Source organism: Hyposmocoma kahamanoa, unplaced genomic scaffold (assembly GCF_003589595.1).
Source record: "Hyposmocoma kahamanoa isolate Upper Pololo Valley unplaced genomic scaffold, ASM358959v1 176209, whole genome shotgun sequence".
NCBI classification, from domain to species: Eukaryota; Metazoa; Arthropoda; class Insecta; order Lepidoptera; family Cosmopterigidae; genus Hyposmocoma; species Hyposmocoma kahamanoa.
In genome coordinates this window covers 3220-20923 of record NW_020653697.1, presented here as the reverse complement: position 1 = coordinate 20923, position 17704 = coordinate 3220, and the positions used below count along the sequence as shown (strand labels likewise).

General features: G+C 36.2%; 1 protein-coding gene across 2 annotated transcripts; it reads left to right on the top strand.

Moving 5' to 3' along the window:
• The first annotated feature begins 1654 nt into the window (after positions 1–1654).
• LOC113225846 (fatty acid synthase-like) lies at positions 1655–17401 on the top strand. 2 transcript variants are annotated; one of them, XM_026458294.1, is made up of 23 exons: positions 1655–1881; positions 2145–2302; positions 2380–2637; positions 2707–2821; positions 2954–3202; positions 3310–3726; positions 3801–3950; positions 5408–5526; positions 5718–5868; positions 6221–6395; positions 6716–6828; positions 6933–7091; positions 7288–7460; positions 10576–10725; positions 10791–11003; positions 11232–11331; positions 12872–13028; positions 13419–13554; positions 13992–14139; positions 14377–14553; positions 14989–15091; positions 15438–15598; positions 16862–17401. In XM_026458294.1, exons 1-23 carry the CDS (start codon positions 1747–1749, stop codon positions 17312–17314), a joined length of 4170 nt encoding a protein of 1389 aa, XP_026314079.1. In that variant the 5' UTR covers positions 1655–1746; the 3' UTR covers positions 17315–17401. The 2 variants fall into 2 exon arrangements, with proteins under 2 accessions (XP_026314079.1, XP_026314080.1); XM_026458295.1 differs by lacking the exons at positions 1655–1881; positions 2145–2302 and adding an exon at positions 2306–2318.
• The last annotated feature ends 303 nt before the right edge of the window (positions 17402–17704 follow it).

Below are 17704 nucleotides of genomic sequence, written 5' to 3'. Positions count from 1 at the left end.
AATTGCTCCTAAATTAAAGTTAGGCGCTATTCATAAAAATGAATCTTCATGCGTGAACAGCACCCTTCGAGGTGGATGATTTTCTTCAAAATGAAATGGGACCACTATGGAAGTACCCCCTTTCCAACAAAAAAAGAATTATGAAAATCGGTTCACAAATACCGGAGTTATCGCGTAACATACATACAAAAAAAAGAACATACAATCGAATTGAGAACCTCCTCCTTTTTTGAAGTCGATTAAAAACTACAATTGGTTTAACAAAAAATAAAGCGGAGTTAATTACATTCTAACTGGTGTAGGTTATAGGTGCTAAATAGAGTAACATGAAAACGGAATTCCAAAATATATCGTGACTATTTCAACTCGACAAGTCGAGACTTGTCTACAGTGAAACCAAAGGTAATTTGTTACCAGACAGTTATGATTTTTGAATTTTTTGATTAGTTATTTGTTGTGAGGACTAAAAATTATCACTCCATTTTCTTTTATCTATATGTAGCGACTTTGAAGTAACGAAGATTATTATTCGAAATTATACTGTACATTGGCGCAACCGATGGTAGCATGCAGTGTAGATAATTTTGTAGCCGTGAATGAGCTCGTCCAAGGAAGTACTGGTACCGTACAGTACTTCCCTGCTGCTAACAGTAATGTGAACATTACTGCGTCCCGGTTTTGGAAAGTAAGGGTGCTGGTGAAATTACAAACACATGAGACTTGTAATGTCTGTGGGTGACGCGCGCAGTGGCAGTGGCAGCCGTATCGTAAATATGTGCTGGTTGTGCACATGCGCTGTGTGCAGTGAGTTGATATATAGTACTACTAGACACATCATGAACGGTGAATTATGTCAAGTATATAACGAGCGCGAGGAACAATTGCATATTTGTCGAGAATAAATACATAATTATAAACAACTACAATCCAAAAACAATTGCGTGCATATACAGAATTGTATATATTACAACGGGGCATATCCCCTACCCATTGCACTACTTATCTACTACTGTATGAAAATTCTATGTAAATACAACGTGTACATTTATTTATTTATTTGCAAACTTTACAGCTTTTAAATTTGGTTTACAATTTAGAAATAATCTACTTAAATAGCCAATTACAAAGTTTGTCAGATTATAATTAATTTACGTTACATAAAAACTAATTCGATGCCAGAACGAAGCGACTTAAAATATTGTTTATCAAAAACCAATCTCACAACGTACATGTACACGTGTACATGAAAACCTGACTTGGCAATAAATCGATACTGTTGTATCTAATAAATATTCGGCTTTAATATCTACCTAAGTAATTGCAACTAAATAGGATTCAAAATACCGTAAATTGATATAATTTAGTTTTCGGGAAAGGAAATGAATGAAGAAGTTATGATAGTTGTCATGTCCATAAATTATTTTTTTTTAAGAATGAAATTAAAAATGTGTGAGGTTTCCAATAGTGATGTGTCATAAAATAAATGATGTAGAAATTCACTAATTTAAAATTTAACTCAATTTATGTCAAGTTCGTAGTAATTAATTTTTAACTGAAATTTTGCATTTTGGTTACTTATAATGGACTACACCTTTCTGTTACACTTTGTATAAACAACAAAAGAACGCGTGAAAATGAAAAGTTTTATGTCAGTGATAATGCTACAATAATATAAATTGATATTTTCCAGGCAAGATACTGTTACCGTTTGCGGCAGCAATAGAAGCGGTATGGGACACGTATGCAATGATTCAGGGCTCACCACAGCGACAGTTACAGGTTGAACTCCGCGATGTGTGCCTGTTTGTGCAGCCGCCGCTGCATATCAAGCAAGGGACGCGCTTGCGCGTCGTTTATTTCCGCGGCAGCGGCAAATTTGAGGTAAACATTAGCACTGTCACAACAGTGTAAATCCTTTGTTAACGAATACCATATCTTGGCGATCTCGAGAAACGACTTTGATTTGCTTGAGTGTAAATGAATAACCTGTAGACGCGAATGACAAAGCGACAGCATCTGGAAAAATAATAGAGATACAGCTGAAATCGTCAAATATAGCAGTTGGCTCGAGATTTTTATAACGTTTGTTTCAGTCTGTCTTTTAAAGTACAGATTTGCAAGGCCATTTACGTCTATAATTTCAGGTACAGAATGAAATGGGGCTTGTAGCGTCGGGCTTTATCGCCAATGCTTTTCGTCAAAATATGGGACATTTCCGAAGCGCATTTGAGTCAAAAGAAACGATGGACCTTGTGTCTGACGACGTGTATCAACTCTTTCACGAGAGGGATTACCAATATGAGTAAGATAATACAAATGTACGTACTATATATTTTTGTAAAATATCATGTATTTTTTTTAAACAAATGACCTTTTCAGAGGTGAATTCCGCTCTATTCACAAAGCAAACTCGTCGTTTACTGAAGCTCAAATAATCTGGAAAAACAACTGGGTAACTTTATTGGATGGAATGCTACAGTTGGATAATTTGAGGCAATCGCACTCTTCTTTCTCTACACCCAATAAAATTAGGAGGATTGTGATCGACAATAATAGGATGACAGACGACAATATAATAAAGGAACACGATAAAAAATTGCTACTAGCTCAAGTTTTCGAGGAATATGATTACATGAGGTAACTTTCTTAAATATACACTAAAAGTTTTGTTTAGTTCATCTTTTTATAGAAAGTTATAAATTCCAGATGCGGTGGTATTTTATTAGAAAGTATTAGGTACCAAGAAACATCGATTACAGATGAAATTTCAGCCAATCTGAAGATCGTAAAATTTGTTCCCCACTTTGATGCTAATATCGATGTAAGTATAATCAAATATGTTCTTGAAACATATTAAATGTACATATGACAATATACGGCCAATATACGGTATTTTTTCATCGAATGACGTTAGAAGATTTTTAATGTCAAAGTTATCTCTTTATACTTTCAGACTGCTGCCACCTGGAAAGTTTACTTGCAAATAGTATCCGAAAATGTTAATAAGGACTCTATTAGTATTGTGGGCATTACAAATCAAACGAAGGATATGTTTTGCGACCTAAAAGTTGGCCTCCATAGCATTGCTGGAATAAGCTTTAACTATAGCGAAATGAGTGTCGATAAGTTGTTAATACTGGACAAAAATTTTCTTTCTGAAACTGATTTGGTCCTGGTTCAGAATCTATCGTTGGATGAATACGTAAGCTTTTATAATAATATTAATTTTGTATATGTATCAGCAATGAAGTTCTATGCATTTTGAATAATAAAATATGACAGCTTATACATATTGTACGGTGATTACAGATGTGCCAAATGTTATACCGTGTATTGAAACGAGACTCTTTCATCGTGAACCGAGAAGAGACTGTCAATGATCGCGTACGACCATCAGCTCTTTACAGTGTTCTGTCTTCACACAGCATAAATCATACAAAACTAGAACTTTTGAAATGGAGACCCATACACGTGACTTCCGAGTCTGCTGTTATAACTGTCCGTACAGCTATTGACTTAGATTACCTGGCAAATACCAGATTATCTCTTTCGTGTCGTAAGAAGCTCGTAATTTTGTCTCCGTACCCCTCTGTACCGGGATTGAAAACCGTTGTAAAACAATGGAGAAAAGAAACAGATCAGCCCATTTACCTGGTTTCTGTAACCGACGGAGATAATATGGAACAATTACCTGATACAAATCTGGCGTTTAGTGTATTGTGTAATGTGAGTATTTCCACTGGTTTTATGCGAACATTGATCTTGTGGTCCACGTTAAATCTGTTTTTCTGTTTCATTAGGGTGTTTGGGGTGGGGAGTATTATTTGCCATGCCCTGAAGTAAAAGCAGTGGAAAATAGAATGGTACTTCGAAGCGGTCAAGTCGGTGATATTAACTCTATGTTTTGGATGGAAACCTCAGATGTTGAAAATTCTAAATTGAAAGTTGTGGTACGTCATTTCAATTTTAAATTTCAATGATTATTAATACTAATATTAATTATGTAACACTAAAAGTGAAAATTACAGTATAAATACAATACAATACAGTATGCTTTATTTATCTCAAAAAGGTTCTAGTACTTACATTTCATGTAAAATAACAAGTTCCTTAGAGTGAGTCTGTACTCGGTCGGAGACCAGTTTTACAGTCCATTATTTATGCGTATATACGACACGAATTTCATCGCGTACACCCCGCGTGGTCGAAGAGCGGAGTCTGTCGGCCGCGCGAAAACTTTCTCCTCGTGTGTCTGGGCGTTTAGACTCACTCCCTCTAAGTGTATAAGGAACGTAACATCATTAAAATACATGCAAATTACAAAATAAAGCACAGCAAGCGAAAAACGGATGTGCGTATCCGCGAGTGTGTGCGTAACGTGTGTGTGAGTGTGCGCGCGCACGTGCGTGCGTGAGTGTGGCGTAGATGGGTGCTTGCGTACGTGATTGCGTGCGTGCGTGAGTGTGTATGATTACAACCTTTATTTATTATATTATACACTGAAATATAGACAGGCCAACTACTGAGCTGTGTGTACGTCTTCGTATATTCCAAAAAATATTCTGTATTTATTGTAATAAAGATAATATCTCTAACAATGCCGTGCTGTACTATTCGGTAGTGTGGGAAAATCTGCAAAACATCTAATTACAAAACAAACGGAATCACATTTCATCGGTAGTTAAATGTGAAATATGTAATTTTGCAAATTTCGTCCATTATAGCAAAGCTCAAGTTAATCGGTCGATTTGAAGTGAAACAATTGACGAACACCGTCAATTGTTTCGAACTCGGGCTGGCCAATCGGAGCGCAGTTGTCACAGTAATGATATGGCAGAATAGTTTTCAAACAAATTAGATGACATTTCGTCTCTATTTCTGGTTACATACTCGATGTTTCTGTCCACGGTACTACAGTACTGTTAGGTTAAGAACTCATGGAGCGGTTTTCACCCGCGCCCGCCGCGGTTGCGGGCCCGCGGATGGTAAGCTATACGCTCGTCCATAGCAGTCGCAGTGCCACACAGAACTTTAAATCGGTAAGACCTGAGAGGCTCAACCACTACGCCAGTCACCCTGAGATATATGTTGACAAGTCCCATTTGCCTGTAATTTCACCAGCACCAGTAGCGCTCCTTGTGTGTGAATGAGTGTGTCGAAGTACTGCCATCTTACATATTTCTGCCGCCAAGCAGTAATGTGAGATTTACTGCATATCGGTTTTGAAGGGTGAGGGTGCTGGTGAACAGAGTGACGAGCGTAGTGACAATGTCCCTCAGATCTCTGCGATTTAAAGCTCTGTGTGGCACTGCAACTATTATGGACAGGCATGTCGCTTACTCCCAGGTGCATGGCTTGTTCGTCCTGTCACTCGGTATCATAAAAAGATAATATTTTTTATCTACAGGTTCATTACGCAGCGTTGAGCAATTTGGACATGCAAAAAGCAACCGGTGTGGTGTCAGTCACAACTGATCATCTTAACAGCAATTGCTACGGAATGGACTTCAGTGGAGTGACTGAGAGGTAAATTAATTTAAAAAATTTGAACTTCAAGTACTTATTTTATTACCATTCCGAGTGTCAAGCAATGCAAACTAAAATGAACCATAGTATACAGTAAATGTACTTAATTTATACATTAATATTTATTTCTCAACAATTAATCCGCTTTATTTCCAAAACATTGTGCAAATGTCATCGTTTTCTCGTTACAGTGGCGAGCGAGTGATGGGTTTGCTACCTAGAGGTGCAGCAAGCACTACGGTGTTAGCAATCCCCGAACTGGTGTGGCCTGTCCCTAAACACTGGACCCTCGAAGACGCTGTCACCGTACCCTCTGCTTTCGCTCACGCTTACTATATCCTTGTTAGTATACTGAGTTTCTTTCTTCTATTTGTCATCAAAGCATACTTATATCGTATTAACAGCAGTATAATGTGTCACTTTACTGCGTGGTTTTTGATAACTACCACCACTGCTAATTTATATCTTTCCTTGGTGGAACGCGACTAAGGGATAAGTCCAAAAGGGTAATTAATTGTCTTTGTGTAGTGGATGAAAGTCAATATTTATTTATCACATAACACATACTTTATACAAATTGCCATCTCACCTGGCAACTCTGTGCCCGTAGCAAAATTTAAATTACTGCAGATTATTGCGGTTTGATGTGAAATATCCGCGACACAACTGAGTGTCGATGTTTTTAAATTCGTAGCGCCTGAAAATGGACTTTATTGGACATATGCATTCCATATTAATTCACGGAGGAGCTGGTGCATTGGGACAAGCCCTGATCTCAATCGCGCTCTCGGCGGGCAGCGAAGTATTTACTACAGTGAGCGACATATCGAAGAAGCGTTTTTTGACTAGACTTTTTCCGCAACTGAAAGGTAAAACAATTATAAGTTTCATAGAAGTTGGATCAAATAAAAAACTATTAAATATTTTGGAGTGCGACAGAAATTATTTTGAAACCGTTAGACATTTTCGATACTTAATAGAATTTTGGATATTAGAAATTCATCATCACATTGAGATCGCATTCTTTGGCGTTGAGAATACAGTTTATGTACTCGTAGTGCATGGTGACGCGAAGCATAATGGTCAAAACATAAGTATTATTTATTTATTACAGTACTTGTACTTATAGTCTGAAACTTCTTAATTTAAGAATCCATTCCTAGTGTCCATTATCTGATATTTGTTTCAGAGGATCACATTTTCAATTCCCGTGACCCTTCATTCTCAGATATGGTCATGTTTCAGACCAATGGAAAGGGGTGTTCTGCTGTTGTCACAGCAGCTAAAGGGGAACTTAAAGAGGTAAGGATATTTTGCAATTCTACAGCTCAAGAAGACCTGTGTGGGACTAATTTGTTATTTGTTGTGTTGTTATTTCTTGCTAAATAACATGTGATATTTTCCAGATGTACTGCAAAGTATGCAAGCATTCTGGTTTCGTGTGCGATGTCGATCAGATTAACAGCCAAGAAAATTTTATTTTCAAGATGAACTATCTATCTCGTGAACGAAATTACGCCCGCATTAATTTCAACAACGTTTTCGACGATCCTGAGGCTATCAAAGTAGGCAACGAAGGATGTTATAATATTCAAATATTGACAAGTATACCAATACTAATACTATGTCCAACCCTTTCTCTACTTCTCTTTTTTTTCTATAGTTTGTAAAGCAATTCGCGCTTATTTGGTCTTTAAATATCTTACAGTCAAAAGAAACCAAAACAATGTGCGTATTAAAAGGACGTTTTTGTTTATTCAGGCGATTCAAACTTTGATGAGCGAAGGTATCGCCCGTGGTTTTGTGCGTCCTCTGTCGCGAGTTATCTACGACGCAGTTGATATTCCACGTGCGTTGAATCTATTGGCTTCATCGGCTCATCGTGGCCGAGTAGTACTGCGAATGCACCAGAAAGTGCCAGCCTCTCAGCCAAGGTAAGAATTGCTATTCCGAACTTTTCCCTTTTTCCCTTCCGAACTAATTTCATTCCTAGAACAGCATTTAGGAAACATCGGTCAGAACGGACTGCCTTCGTATTACCAAAGCGAGGTATGTCAACGCGAGCCTACATTTTAGGTGGTGAGGTGTGGAGGACCGCGCGCTGAAAATTAATATGAATAAAATAAGAACAGACAGAGAAAATTACACACAGATCCGACTTCGACAAGCGCCTGATGGCCACTGATGGGGCAGCGGGCGGCACGGCGCGTCGTTAAATCGCTAGGCGATTTTCAAATTTTGGAAAAAATGTGAATTTAATAATAACTACAAAGCGTTAGTTGTCTGTAGATTCACTAAAAGAGAAATATTTCCATGTAAAAAAAATATTTTGTGTGACCACCCAACTTTGATCAAGAATGAACATATTTCGATTCAAAGGAAATTTAAATATAACGCCATCTTGAATATATGGTTTTTTGTAGTAAGCGTGTATATGTTGCAATGTGGCTGGGTAAATGACGACAATATTAGACTACTAGCTAAAATAAACTGATCGGATATTCTGACCAAGAATGGTACATTGGGTGCAGGAAAGGATGCTCCAGTTTGCGAGATTCCCTCAACAATGAGACAATTTTATATAAAGATATTTTAATTCAAATCACTTGAAGTACTAATTAATAAAAATTATTTAAGGCAAACAGCCATCCTGACTGTCACGAAAATCTCCTACTGCGTTGTTAAATTTGTGTGACCACGCAACTTTGATCAACAATTAACATATTTCGATTGAAAGGAAATTTAAATATAACGCCATCTTGAATCCATCATCGTGGCTGGGTAAATGACGACAATATTAGACTATTAGCTAAATAAACTGATCGGACATTCTGATCAAGAATGGTTTTGGCATTGGGTGCAGGAAAGGATGCTCCAGTTTGCGAGATTCCCTCAATAATCAGAACATTTTATATAAAGATATTTTATATTCAAATCACTTGAAGTACTAATTAATAAAAATTATTTATTTGCGGGTACATCCAGACATTATTATTTTTACGTGTTGAAAAAACAAAGTGTTGAAGTAAGTGAATCAATCGTCTACGTACCAGTTTGGTATTGCGTATTTGAGCCTGTTGTCTGGTGAGCTGCTAAATTGTCTGGTCGCGTCTCGTCAACAACTACAAAGATATCATCATGTTATAATAAGGACTTGAACATCTTGTTACTGTAAATTTTGACGATCACGACAATGATAATTTTCACGATAATTTCATGGTCTACGTTGACTCTTGTTCAGGTTCTCTATTTTCACTGATCTGAGAGTTAGAGTCAATTAGATGTACTCTGATGAAACGAAATGAAATGAAGTAACTAAAACCCATGCTTCGATTTCAGTTGGAAAACTGAGAATTATGTCTTTACTTTTGTTCGTGTTTTGGTGTATTCATCATCAATAAATTATTTTGTGTAAGTAACTCTTTCACAATTCCCTATCATTTGTGGTCAGAACAGCCGAACCATAATGTACGCAGTTACTAATAATACTCGCGCTTTATTATTAAAACACACGAGTATGTGACTATTATGACTTATCAGTCCTGGCATTGTCGAAGACAGTTATCACCTCAACATAGTGTGGCAAAGTTTAATTTATTGTTTTCATAATGTACATTACACGATAAAATTTTGACCTACGTTACTACGCAATCCATGCGAGTACGAGCCTGGAGTGAGAAGAATAAATAGGAAGGCTTGTGTGAATTGAAAGATGAAAGTAAATGAGGCGTAGGAGGTTTCTTAGGATCGTGTGGCGTGACGGTCGATGGTCTCTCCCTACCCCAATGGAATCCATAGGCGTGCATGTTTATTACGTGTTGTTTGCAAATTACCAAAGACATAATTTACTCGCTATTTGCGAATCAGATTTGGTAGCTGATCTTGAAAGTGTCGCATCAACCCCGAGGTGTGTTCGATTGTTTGTTTGTTTAGGAATGTCACGTCGCCGCTTGTTTTCACAGCTCAAGTTACTCAAGTCAAGTATTTTGTCAAGTCAGATAAAGACGCGGAACGAGTGGCGCTGTTGTCGTTTGAATGTATTCAGTTAATCGGAGTCGCGCATCGGAGAGAAGGGCTTTTTACTTTGACGGCTTAAAATGCAGTGAAATACACCACGTTACAAGAGTCCGTTTTAATCGGATGTGCCTTTTGCATTTTCAAACAAATATGTGATAAATAAACATAAGAAGAATAAGGCTTGATCCCATGGTACAGTCAACTTGAATTGAATGTTAGTAAAATGTGAAACTACTGTTAGCCAACTAACTACTGCTACTATTTGACACTCTGTACATCTATGTGTCGTAAAATGTAGGGTCTTGTGTTGTAGTTGTAGGTAGCTGTGTATACAGGAAAGAGGTAAGCGAAGACTATAACAGCCTAGCCTGAACCATAAAATTACTATATATATGAAAATAGATAGTACAGGAAACCTATAACCCTGCGACCTGAGAAGAAAAAAAATGGACGAAAAGGGAGTATAGGGAGTGCACACATCGTGAAACACGCACAGCACTGCCAGTCAAGTAGGTTTACGAAAAATATATTCAAGTTGAGTAAATATAGTAAATTCATAAAGTGAAGTAATATCATACAAACGGTTTGTAACAAAATGGGTACTTTACAAGAAATACATGAACAAACTATGTAAGCTTAAAAAATGCATAGAATTTAGTATAGTCAATAGTAAAATAAAATAATTTATAATAAGGAAGGGATGTAGTGCATGTCGATTGTCTCGAGTGCATACGTCACATGTGTGGGTGTAGAAGGGGTCTGTCAGTGTTCGACCGCCAACCCGGAGGCACGTATTGGTGCGTAGGCGACCCAAATACCAATACGCTATTACTTGTAAGAGCGAACACTACAGGTGTATCTTATATTTTGTAAGATAGTTATTTATTAGTAAATACTTAAGCCGTTTGATCTAGCACAACAGTTTTTCCGCTTCTTCTCCGGTGAATCGCCTTAATCGCTGTGTTTTAAAATGTTTTATTATTTTTATAGTCGTTTTTAAACAAAAATATATGTTATTCTTTTTATTTACAGGATCACCTGTTCGCCAGCACTATCGCACGTGGTGGTTTGTGCCGACGAAATCGTTGGCATCCAATTATCTGACCGTTTGGTTCGTCGTGGAGCGAAGAAATTGTTATTACACGTCTGCGGATCCTCTGGTTATCTTCGACAAAAGATTCGGTATGATCTTTTCGAATGTGACGATTTATTAATGATCTAATTTTTACATCTTAATTTTATTTTAGTTCATGGGAAAATAATGGTGTCAACGTGAAGATCGTTTCTGTAGATTTAGACATGAAGGGCGTGACGAATCTTTTGAATGTAAGCAATCACATTGGACCAGTTGAGGGCATATTTATGACCGTGAACAATTGTCATGGAAATAAAGTAGTTGACAATTTATCAACGTTGACAAATTTGGACTTGGCGTCAAGGAAACTGTGCCCATCGTTAAGGTGAGATTAAATTACGGTAAGGTAAGAATCGAAGTATGAATTAAAACAAAATTAAACAAATACAAAATGTAGTTATGCAATGTACGAAATAAAATACGTTAAGAGGTAGGTATAACAAATTTTAATCACGTGGAATAATTGTAGAATATTTTAATAGGGTAGTGATGCAAGACGTGATGCTGAAATATGCTGATGTAAAAAAATCCAAAATTAGAATTTTGTTCTTAGGTACTTCGCAGTAATCAACTCAGGGAGTAACATCGGAAGGAAGACGTGTCTGGAGAGATCTCGTCTTTGTTTACCTGCTACAACAGTTGACTTACATGCGGTAAGTAAGCATATCAATTAATGACTGGCATTCAATGGACTTTATGCCGATTTTACTGCCACCTCTGTGGGTACAATGAAATTTCATCATATTTTGGATATCAAATAATGACATTTAGTAGAGACAGTCTAAAAATGTATAGGATCCCAGTTTGTTAGTTTTCCATTAAATTTTGTAGTTTTAGAAAAAGACGGAACCAAACCACGTGAAAATGGCCAAACATTTAAAATATTCGATGAAAAGGGCGCAGCGTTTATAATTTTTTATTTAAAAGTTGTGTGTAAGTGTGTATTTTCATTCGCCTGTCATTTAAATTCAAATTCTAAATAATCTTTATTTCATAGGTAAGCATTATTACACTTGAAATCGTCACAATAGTTAAACTCTACCGCTCATTCGTAAGGCAGATTCCCCTGAGAAGAATGAGCAAGAAACTCTAGGGGTTGCTCTTTGTAAATAACATTTACAATATTTTTTTTTTAATTTGAAACATCAGAGATCGAGACTACCTCCATGAGCTAAACGGGTTACTACCACGGATTTTTGTCATCCAAGTACGCAGAAGTTGTATAATAACCTTTAGTATAAAGTTTTTGTTTCACTATAGTTTTAAACCTCGTGAAAGGCAAATTTTGTATATAAACCGGAATCTTGTTATAGAAGCGTATACATTGCCCCTTAAATGATTTTTTGACTTTGTGAAGACGACTATCAAGAAAAGCTAGTTTATTTCTATTCCTCGTATTAATGTTACGTCTGTCACTATTTTTCATAAATAAATTACTATTCCTTTTAACATAAATTACATTTTCATAAATGTACTGTGAGGCTAGTGTAAGAATGTTAATTTCCATAAACTTATCTCTCAAAGATACTTTGGGGCCCAGATTGTAAATTGCCCTAACTGCACATTTCTGCAGGACAAAGATTCTATTGATATCGGCGGCATTACCCCAAAGCAAAATGCCGTATGTCATTAGACTGTGAAAGTAGCTGAAGTAAACCAATCTAGCGGTTTCGACGTCTGAGAGTTTTACACTACACTAATGTAGTTGAATTTGGACTATTTGTCTATACAGAAACTTTGTACCATAATATTTTAAAATTGGTTTTAAAAGAACCGCAGCAGTCACTACAAAAATGTTTCGATAAGTTTTCGTATTTATAATCTTTTACTATATATTTTATATTATTCCTTATTATTGTATTATTTCTATTGAAATATTAAATTTAACCGTACTTACTTTTGCGCCTTCTTTACGACATATTGTCATATTCTCTCATTGTATTTCTGCGGTTGGCTTCGCACTTTTCTACATTGTGAAACTTGTGAAAGAAACTATATTGTCAAACCTAATCTGGTCTTGTGTATTCATTGTTCTTACCTCCACTTTAATACATTCAACTACGGGGTTGTGAACCTTTAACGTAAATAAAGTTTATTTTACCTTCTCATACAATCTGTCAGTGAAGCAATTTTTTTATCCAATACCCTAGGCATTTTAATGAAAATAATTATTAAATGTATATGAATTTTCAGTTTTCCAATTCTGACGAGGCAGTGTCCGGAAAGCTGACATGGCGTAGTTTGATCGACGCCACTGAGGCTGCCGTATGCAGTGCTCAAGTGGATGTTGCTGCTTTCCCGCAGAGACGAGTGGCGAAGACAGTCACTGAACAAATAGCTGACTTGGCTAGTAAGATTTCAATAAAAAATATTGAATATAAAATTTTTGGTGCAGGTGAAATTACAGGAACTCGAGCCACAAGTTGATAAACTTGTGGCTCAGGGTAATAGGCGCAGTGGTAGTGTCCCTCAGACCTTTGTGATTTAAAGCTCTGAGTGCAACTGCTACGGACAGGCGTCCCGTCGCTTATTGTCATAAAAAAAGAATATAAACGTGTGTTCCATATGTTTTATGGTCTCATGGTGATACATAAGGGTTACTTGTGAAAAATATGTTGATCAAAATTTCTACAATTTTAAGGGTTTTATTTTGTGCTATTTTTCATTGTTTGTTTTATGAGTAGGAGTTATTATACTTATTATCTGTATAACACAAAATTAGATTCCATTTAAATTACAGGTATACAATTGTCGGACGATCCTGAAATGACGTATCTTGTGAATCCTGCCAAAGCGCCAATCATTCAGACGTTCCTTCGAACTATGCACAATGTCCCTGTTGATGCTGAGGATTTAATCACGTTGACAGCTGCTAAGTGAGTTCAATACTGCTTTAGTTTCAATGTTGAATGTCAGTTATAATTATATAACATTTAATACAATCTGAAAATAATTTGGTGTAATATTAGTATATTCCATGGTAGTAAATCATCATTATTTTCAATAAGTTCAATATTACCATTATTAAAGCAACACCTCTAGTTACTCGCTGGTAGCTATAAAGGTACCTGACTGAGTGAAGCAAAACTTTCATAGACTTCTCACAGGTGGCACAACAGCAAAAAGTCGTTTAAAACCAAAATCAAAGATCTGCAACAAGCACGTGAAAAATTCGTAAGATTCATTCCGTGGCTCAATTTGGAGAGCGTCAAACACGATATGCTGAAGGCGCTGGTTGAAATCCAGCCGGATCGAAGGAATTTTTCTTAATATGTTAATATTATTACCGTTACCTTTATGTTTGATTTGCAAGGCTAAGAAGCATCGAAAAGTACCTAGGGGAAGAAGTAAGAAAGGAGTTGCATGGCCTGGGCACCTTTTACTCCTACGAATATTTCGATGAGTTAAAGGATACCGTTCCCTTGGTGGCGCTGCAGACTCTTACCGAAGCAGAGCCACAGGTATTAAAATACAAGTTTAATTTATAAAGTAATAATTATATTTTGAGAATCTAAAGAAGGATGTTACTACTCATACAATGACAAATGCTTATATATCAGCTACATACTGTTTGATGACGCTGCCAGCATTTCACTAATAACCTTGATTTTCAATAGCACCAAGTGAGGGCAAAGTTTCTCATTGGGCTTTTTCTTTTTTTGCACCTTTGTGCACCTCAATAAAATTATGTGTTTCAGGATTATGAAGAGTTCGATGTAACGAAGCAATATGTATGCATAGTACCAGGCTTAGAAGGGCATCATGCTCGTTTCCGCTTGATGTGCGAGCGATTCAAGACAGGGGCGGTGGTGCTTCAGCCCAGCCTTGACTACCCTTATGACACAGTGGAGCAGACAGCTGATAAATATGCCCAGGTAAAACTATAACTTGCCTTTTCTGTTACGAGGACTACCGAAATCGACCTTCCAGGGTATTCGATGTGCTTTGCCTATGATCCTAAGCAGTATGTACTATGTACAAAATGATCTGATCTTTTCATCTCAGTTCTTTTAATCTTGAATTAATGTCGTGGTTGCAGAATCGTTCTACTCGTTGCCGACATTCTGATGCACTCGCCTTCTAATTTCAATTACATTGCATGATATCACCAAAATGAATTTTACGCTTTATTATTGAATATGGCACATTACGTACTTCTAACTTGCATTGAAGGACTGATAGTGTAGATCAAATTGTCCATAACTATGCTAAGATTGACTGAATAAATTTTATAATTGAAATTTATCTTATGAATCATCCTATTGTTCTAGTCCAGGAATAACTTATTCAATTCATTGTGACATTTGCAGTTACTCCGAGACAAAGTGAATATTCAAGACAACTTTTACCTGGTGGGTTACGAGAGTGGTGTTCTGGCTGTGTTAGATATTGCCGGCATTTTGGAAGACTGCGGTAGGTTTCCGAACAAATCATGTGCTTAGTATATGTATAATAATTATTTATAATTATTGACTCGGTATTTTAATTCAAGCTAAACTTAACAGCACTTATTTATTCCTCTTAAGCATGTATAATTAATATTGGGCCTAGAAAACAACGCGACATACTAAAATCGTAGGGACAACTCTACAGAAATTCCTTTACCTTTTCAAGTTTTTGACGAATAGACAGCTATATCATCTTGTTTCACATTTTATTATCACCTGACTGTAACTTATAACTTACTGTACAACCACGTATTTACTATTTATCGTACACAAGAATGAAAACTGATTGCAGATTTTCAAAATTTTTCCAGGTCTTAAAGGTACCGTGTTTTGCGTTGGTGGCGCCCCCGAAGAGTTCCAGGCGACCCTCAAACACGAGCTAAGAGAGTACCAATCGGATGAGGAGCTGCAGAACGCCGTCATCAGGCACATGTTTGTGTTGATGAAGGGTGACGATTGTGGCCTTGATGAGGTGATTTCTCTATACTTTATCCAACAGCGTATTGTACACCTTTTCCTTAATAAATTATATTGTACTTAATTGAATCGAAAGACTACTTAGGTGCTTAAGTACTACTTAACTACTTAAGTGCTTTTGACAAAAACCTAATCAGTATTGTAGATTATTTCCTCAATCGTGGATAGATACAAATGAATTTAGCATATTTCAATTCAATTTAAGTCAAATATTGTTTATTGCATGCAAGTGAAACAATCATTAATTAGTCGGGTAAGTATTGAAATGATATTTTTAAATAGAAACTGATGGCATAATGTTGTAAAGAAGCACACAAGAAAACAACATTATAGTCGTCACCATATAAGAGGCCAAATTTGACGCTTACCATCGTAACGCGAATAGGGATATGGACTAATCATATTGGTAATCACATTATACGATTTTCACGAGAAATCGATTCAAAATGTTAAGTTTGAGTTTGTGATTGTTTAGATTATTTTTCGGTACATTATTGTTCAGGGGGCCTGTTAAAAGCAATTCATTTACAGAATTCCTTGCAATTCTGTAGCAATTCCTCTTATTTAAGTAAAATTGTCCCGTATTCCGATGAATTGGATCCAATTCTTTTAATTTTGATTTTATAATATTCATAAATGGTTTATTACGAGAATTTAGTGAAAATAAGTAAGTTCATCGATAAAACAGCTACATAAAAAGCTTAAATTACCAAGAAACCAAGGAGTTCATAAATTTTCAATTATTCGGCTGGCAATAAGTTAGAAGTTGTCAATGTCAACAACAAACATCTCAAATAATGTTCGTAATTTTTTGTAATATATTTTTTAAGTATTTTCTCCGAGAAATCGAAGTGACTCGGTGAAATTCGGCGATTAAAGCTTACATCACTATTATTAAAAAAAAAAAAAAATAGCTTGAAGACGTAATTGTTCTCAGAACATTTCGGTGTAACTCAAAATTGTATTGCTTTGCAAAACAGCACTTCAAATATGTTTTGTCATATTATATAATGTTTCAATAAAATGTATGTATTTTTAAAAAACTCAATTATGCTAATAATTGTTTGTTTATTGTTTCGTTGATCGCATTCAAAGTTGCATTCTATCGCCTTCTTTAGCTGTCAAATTTGGCCTCTTATTTGGTGACGACTATAACAACGACTGACAAAGGTTTAAAATTATTGGTTGTTGTCATCCAGTTGCCAACACAACTCTTAATAATCATAAAATGTAAAACATAATGACTTCTCATGTTTAGCTGCAAGAGTTGGAAAAGGTATCTACATTTAAAGAGAAGATAGATGTGTGCATGCGACTGTTGCTCGGACGTGTGCCTCACTCAGCACAGTATGCGAAAACGCTAATCTTGTCTGCATACACGCGGATCAAGCTAGCACTGCAGTACAAACCACAGCCGAGGCAGCTCAATTCTAGAGTAATTCTCCTACACTCACCATCGATGATACTTGAAGACCCTCGCGACACCCCAGTAACATTACTCCAACAGTACTCCAAACAACCAGTCGTAGTTCACGAGCTGCATGAACCTCTAGCATACGCCGCCCTCGATCTTCGTATCCCGGCAATCATCAACACCTATTTCGATAAAAACATCAAAGAAGCTTACGGAAAAGCCAATCGATGCGAAAATCACAAGGTTATGGGTGCTCTATTCTGTGATTCTCAAGACTTTGATATGAACCAATGTTAATTCTATAACTCGGAATGCAATTTGAGTTCTGTGTTTAGTTGTTATGATGTATTTAGATATATATACACACATCTATTTCTTAATCTGTTAATCTTTTTTTCAATAAATGTATTTTTGTTTGAACAAAGTCTTTCGATATTGTATTAATTTCTTGTAAAAATAAATTAGAGAAATTGCAATGATATAGGTGAATAAACCGATGACTTTTCCAGAAACAAAACCTACAGTATGGTCAATTACCGAATTGACCTTGTTATATTCAATATACCGACTGAATATAGTTTGGAAACAATGTTTGAAAGGAGAAACATGAAGTACAAGAGATAAAAAGAACAAGAAATAAAAAATTCTATTTCAGATAGTCTTTGTGCCTGTTTGTTCACCACATAA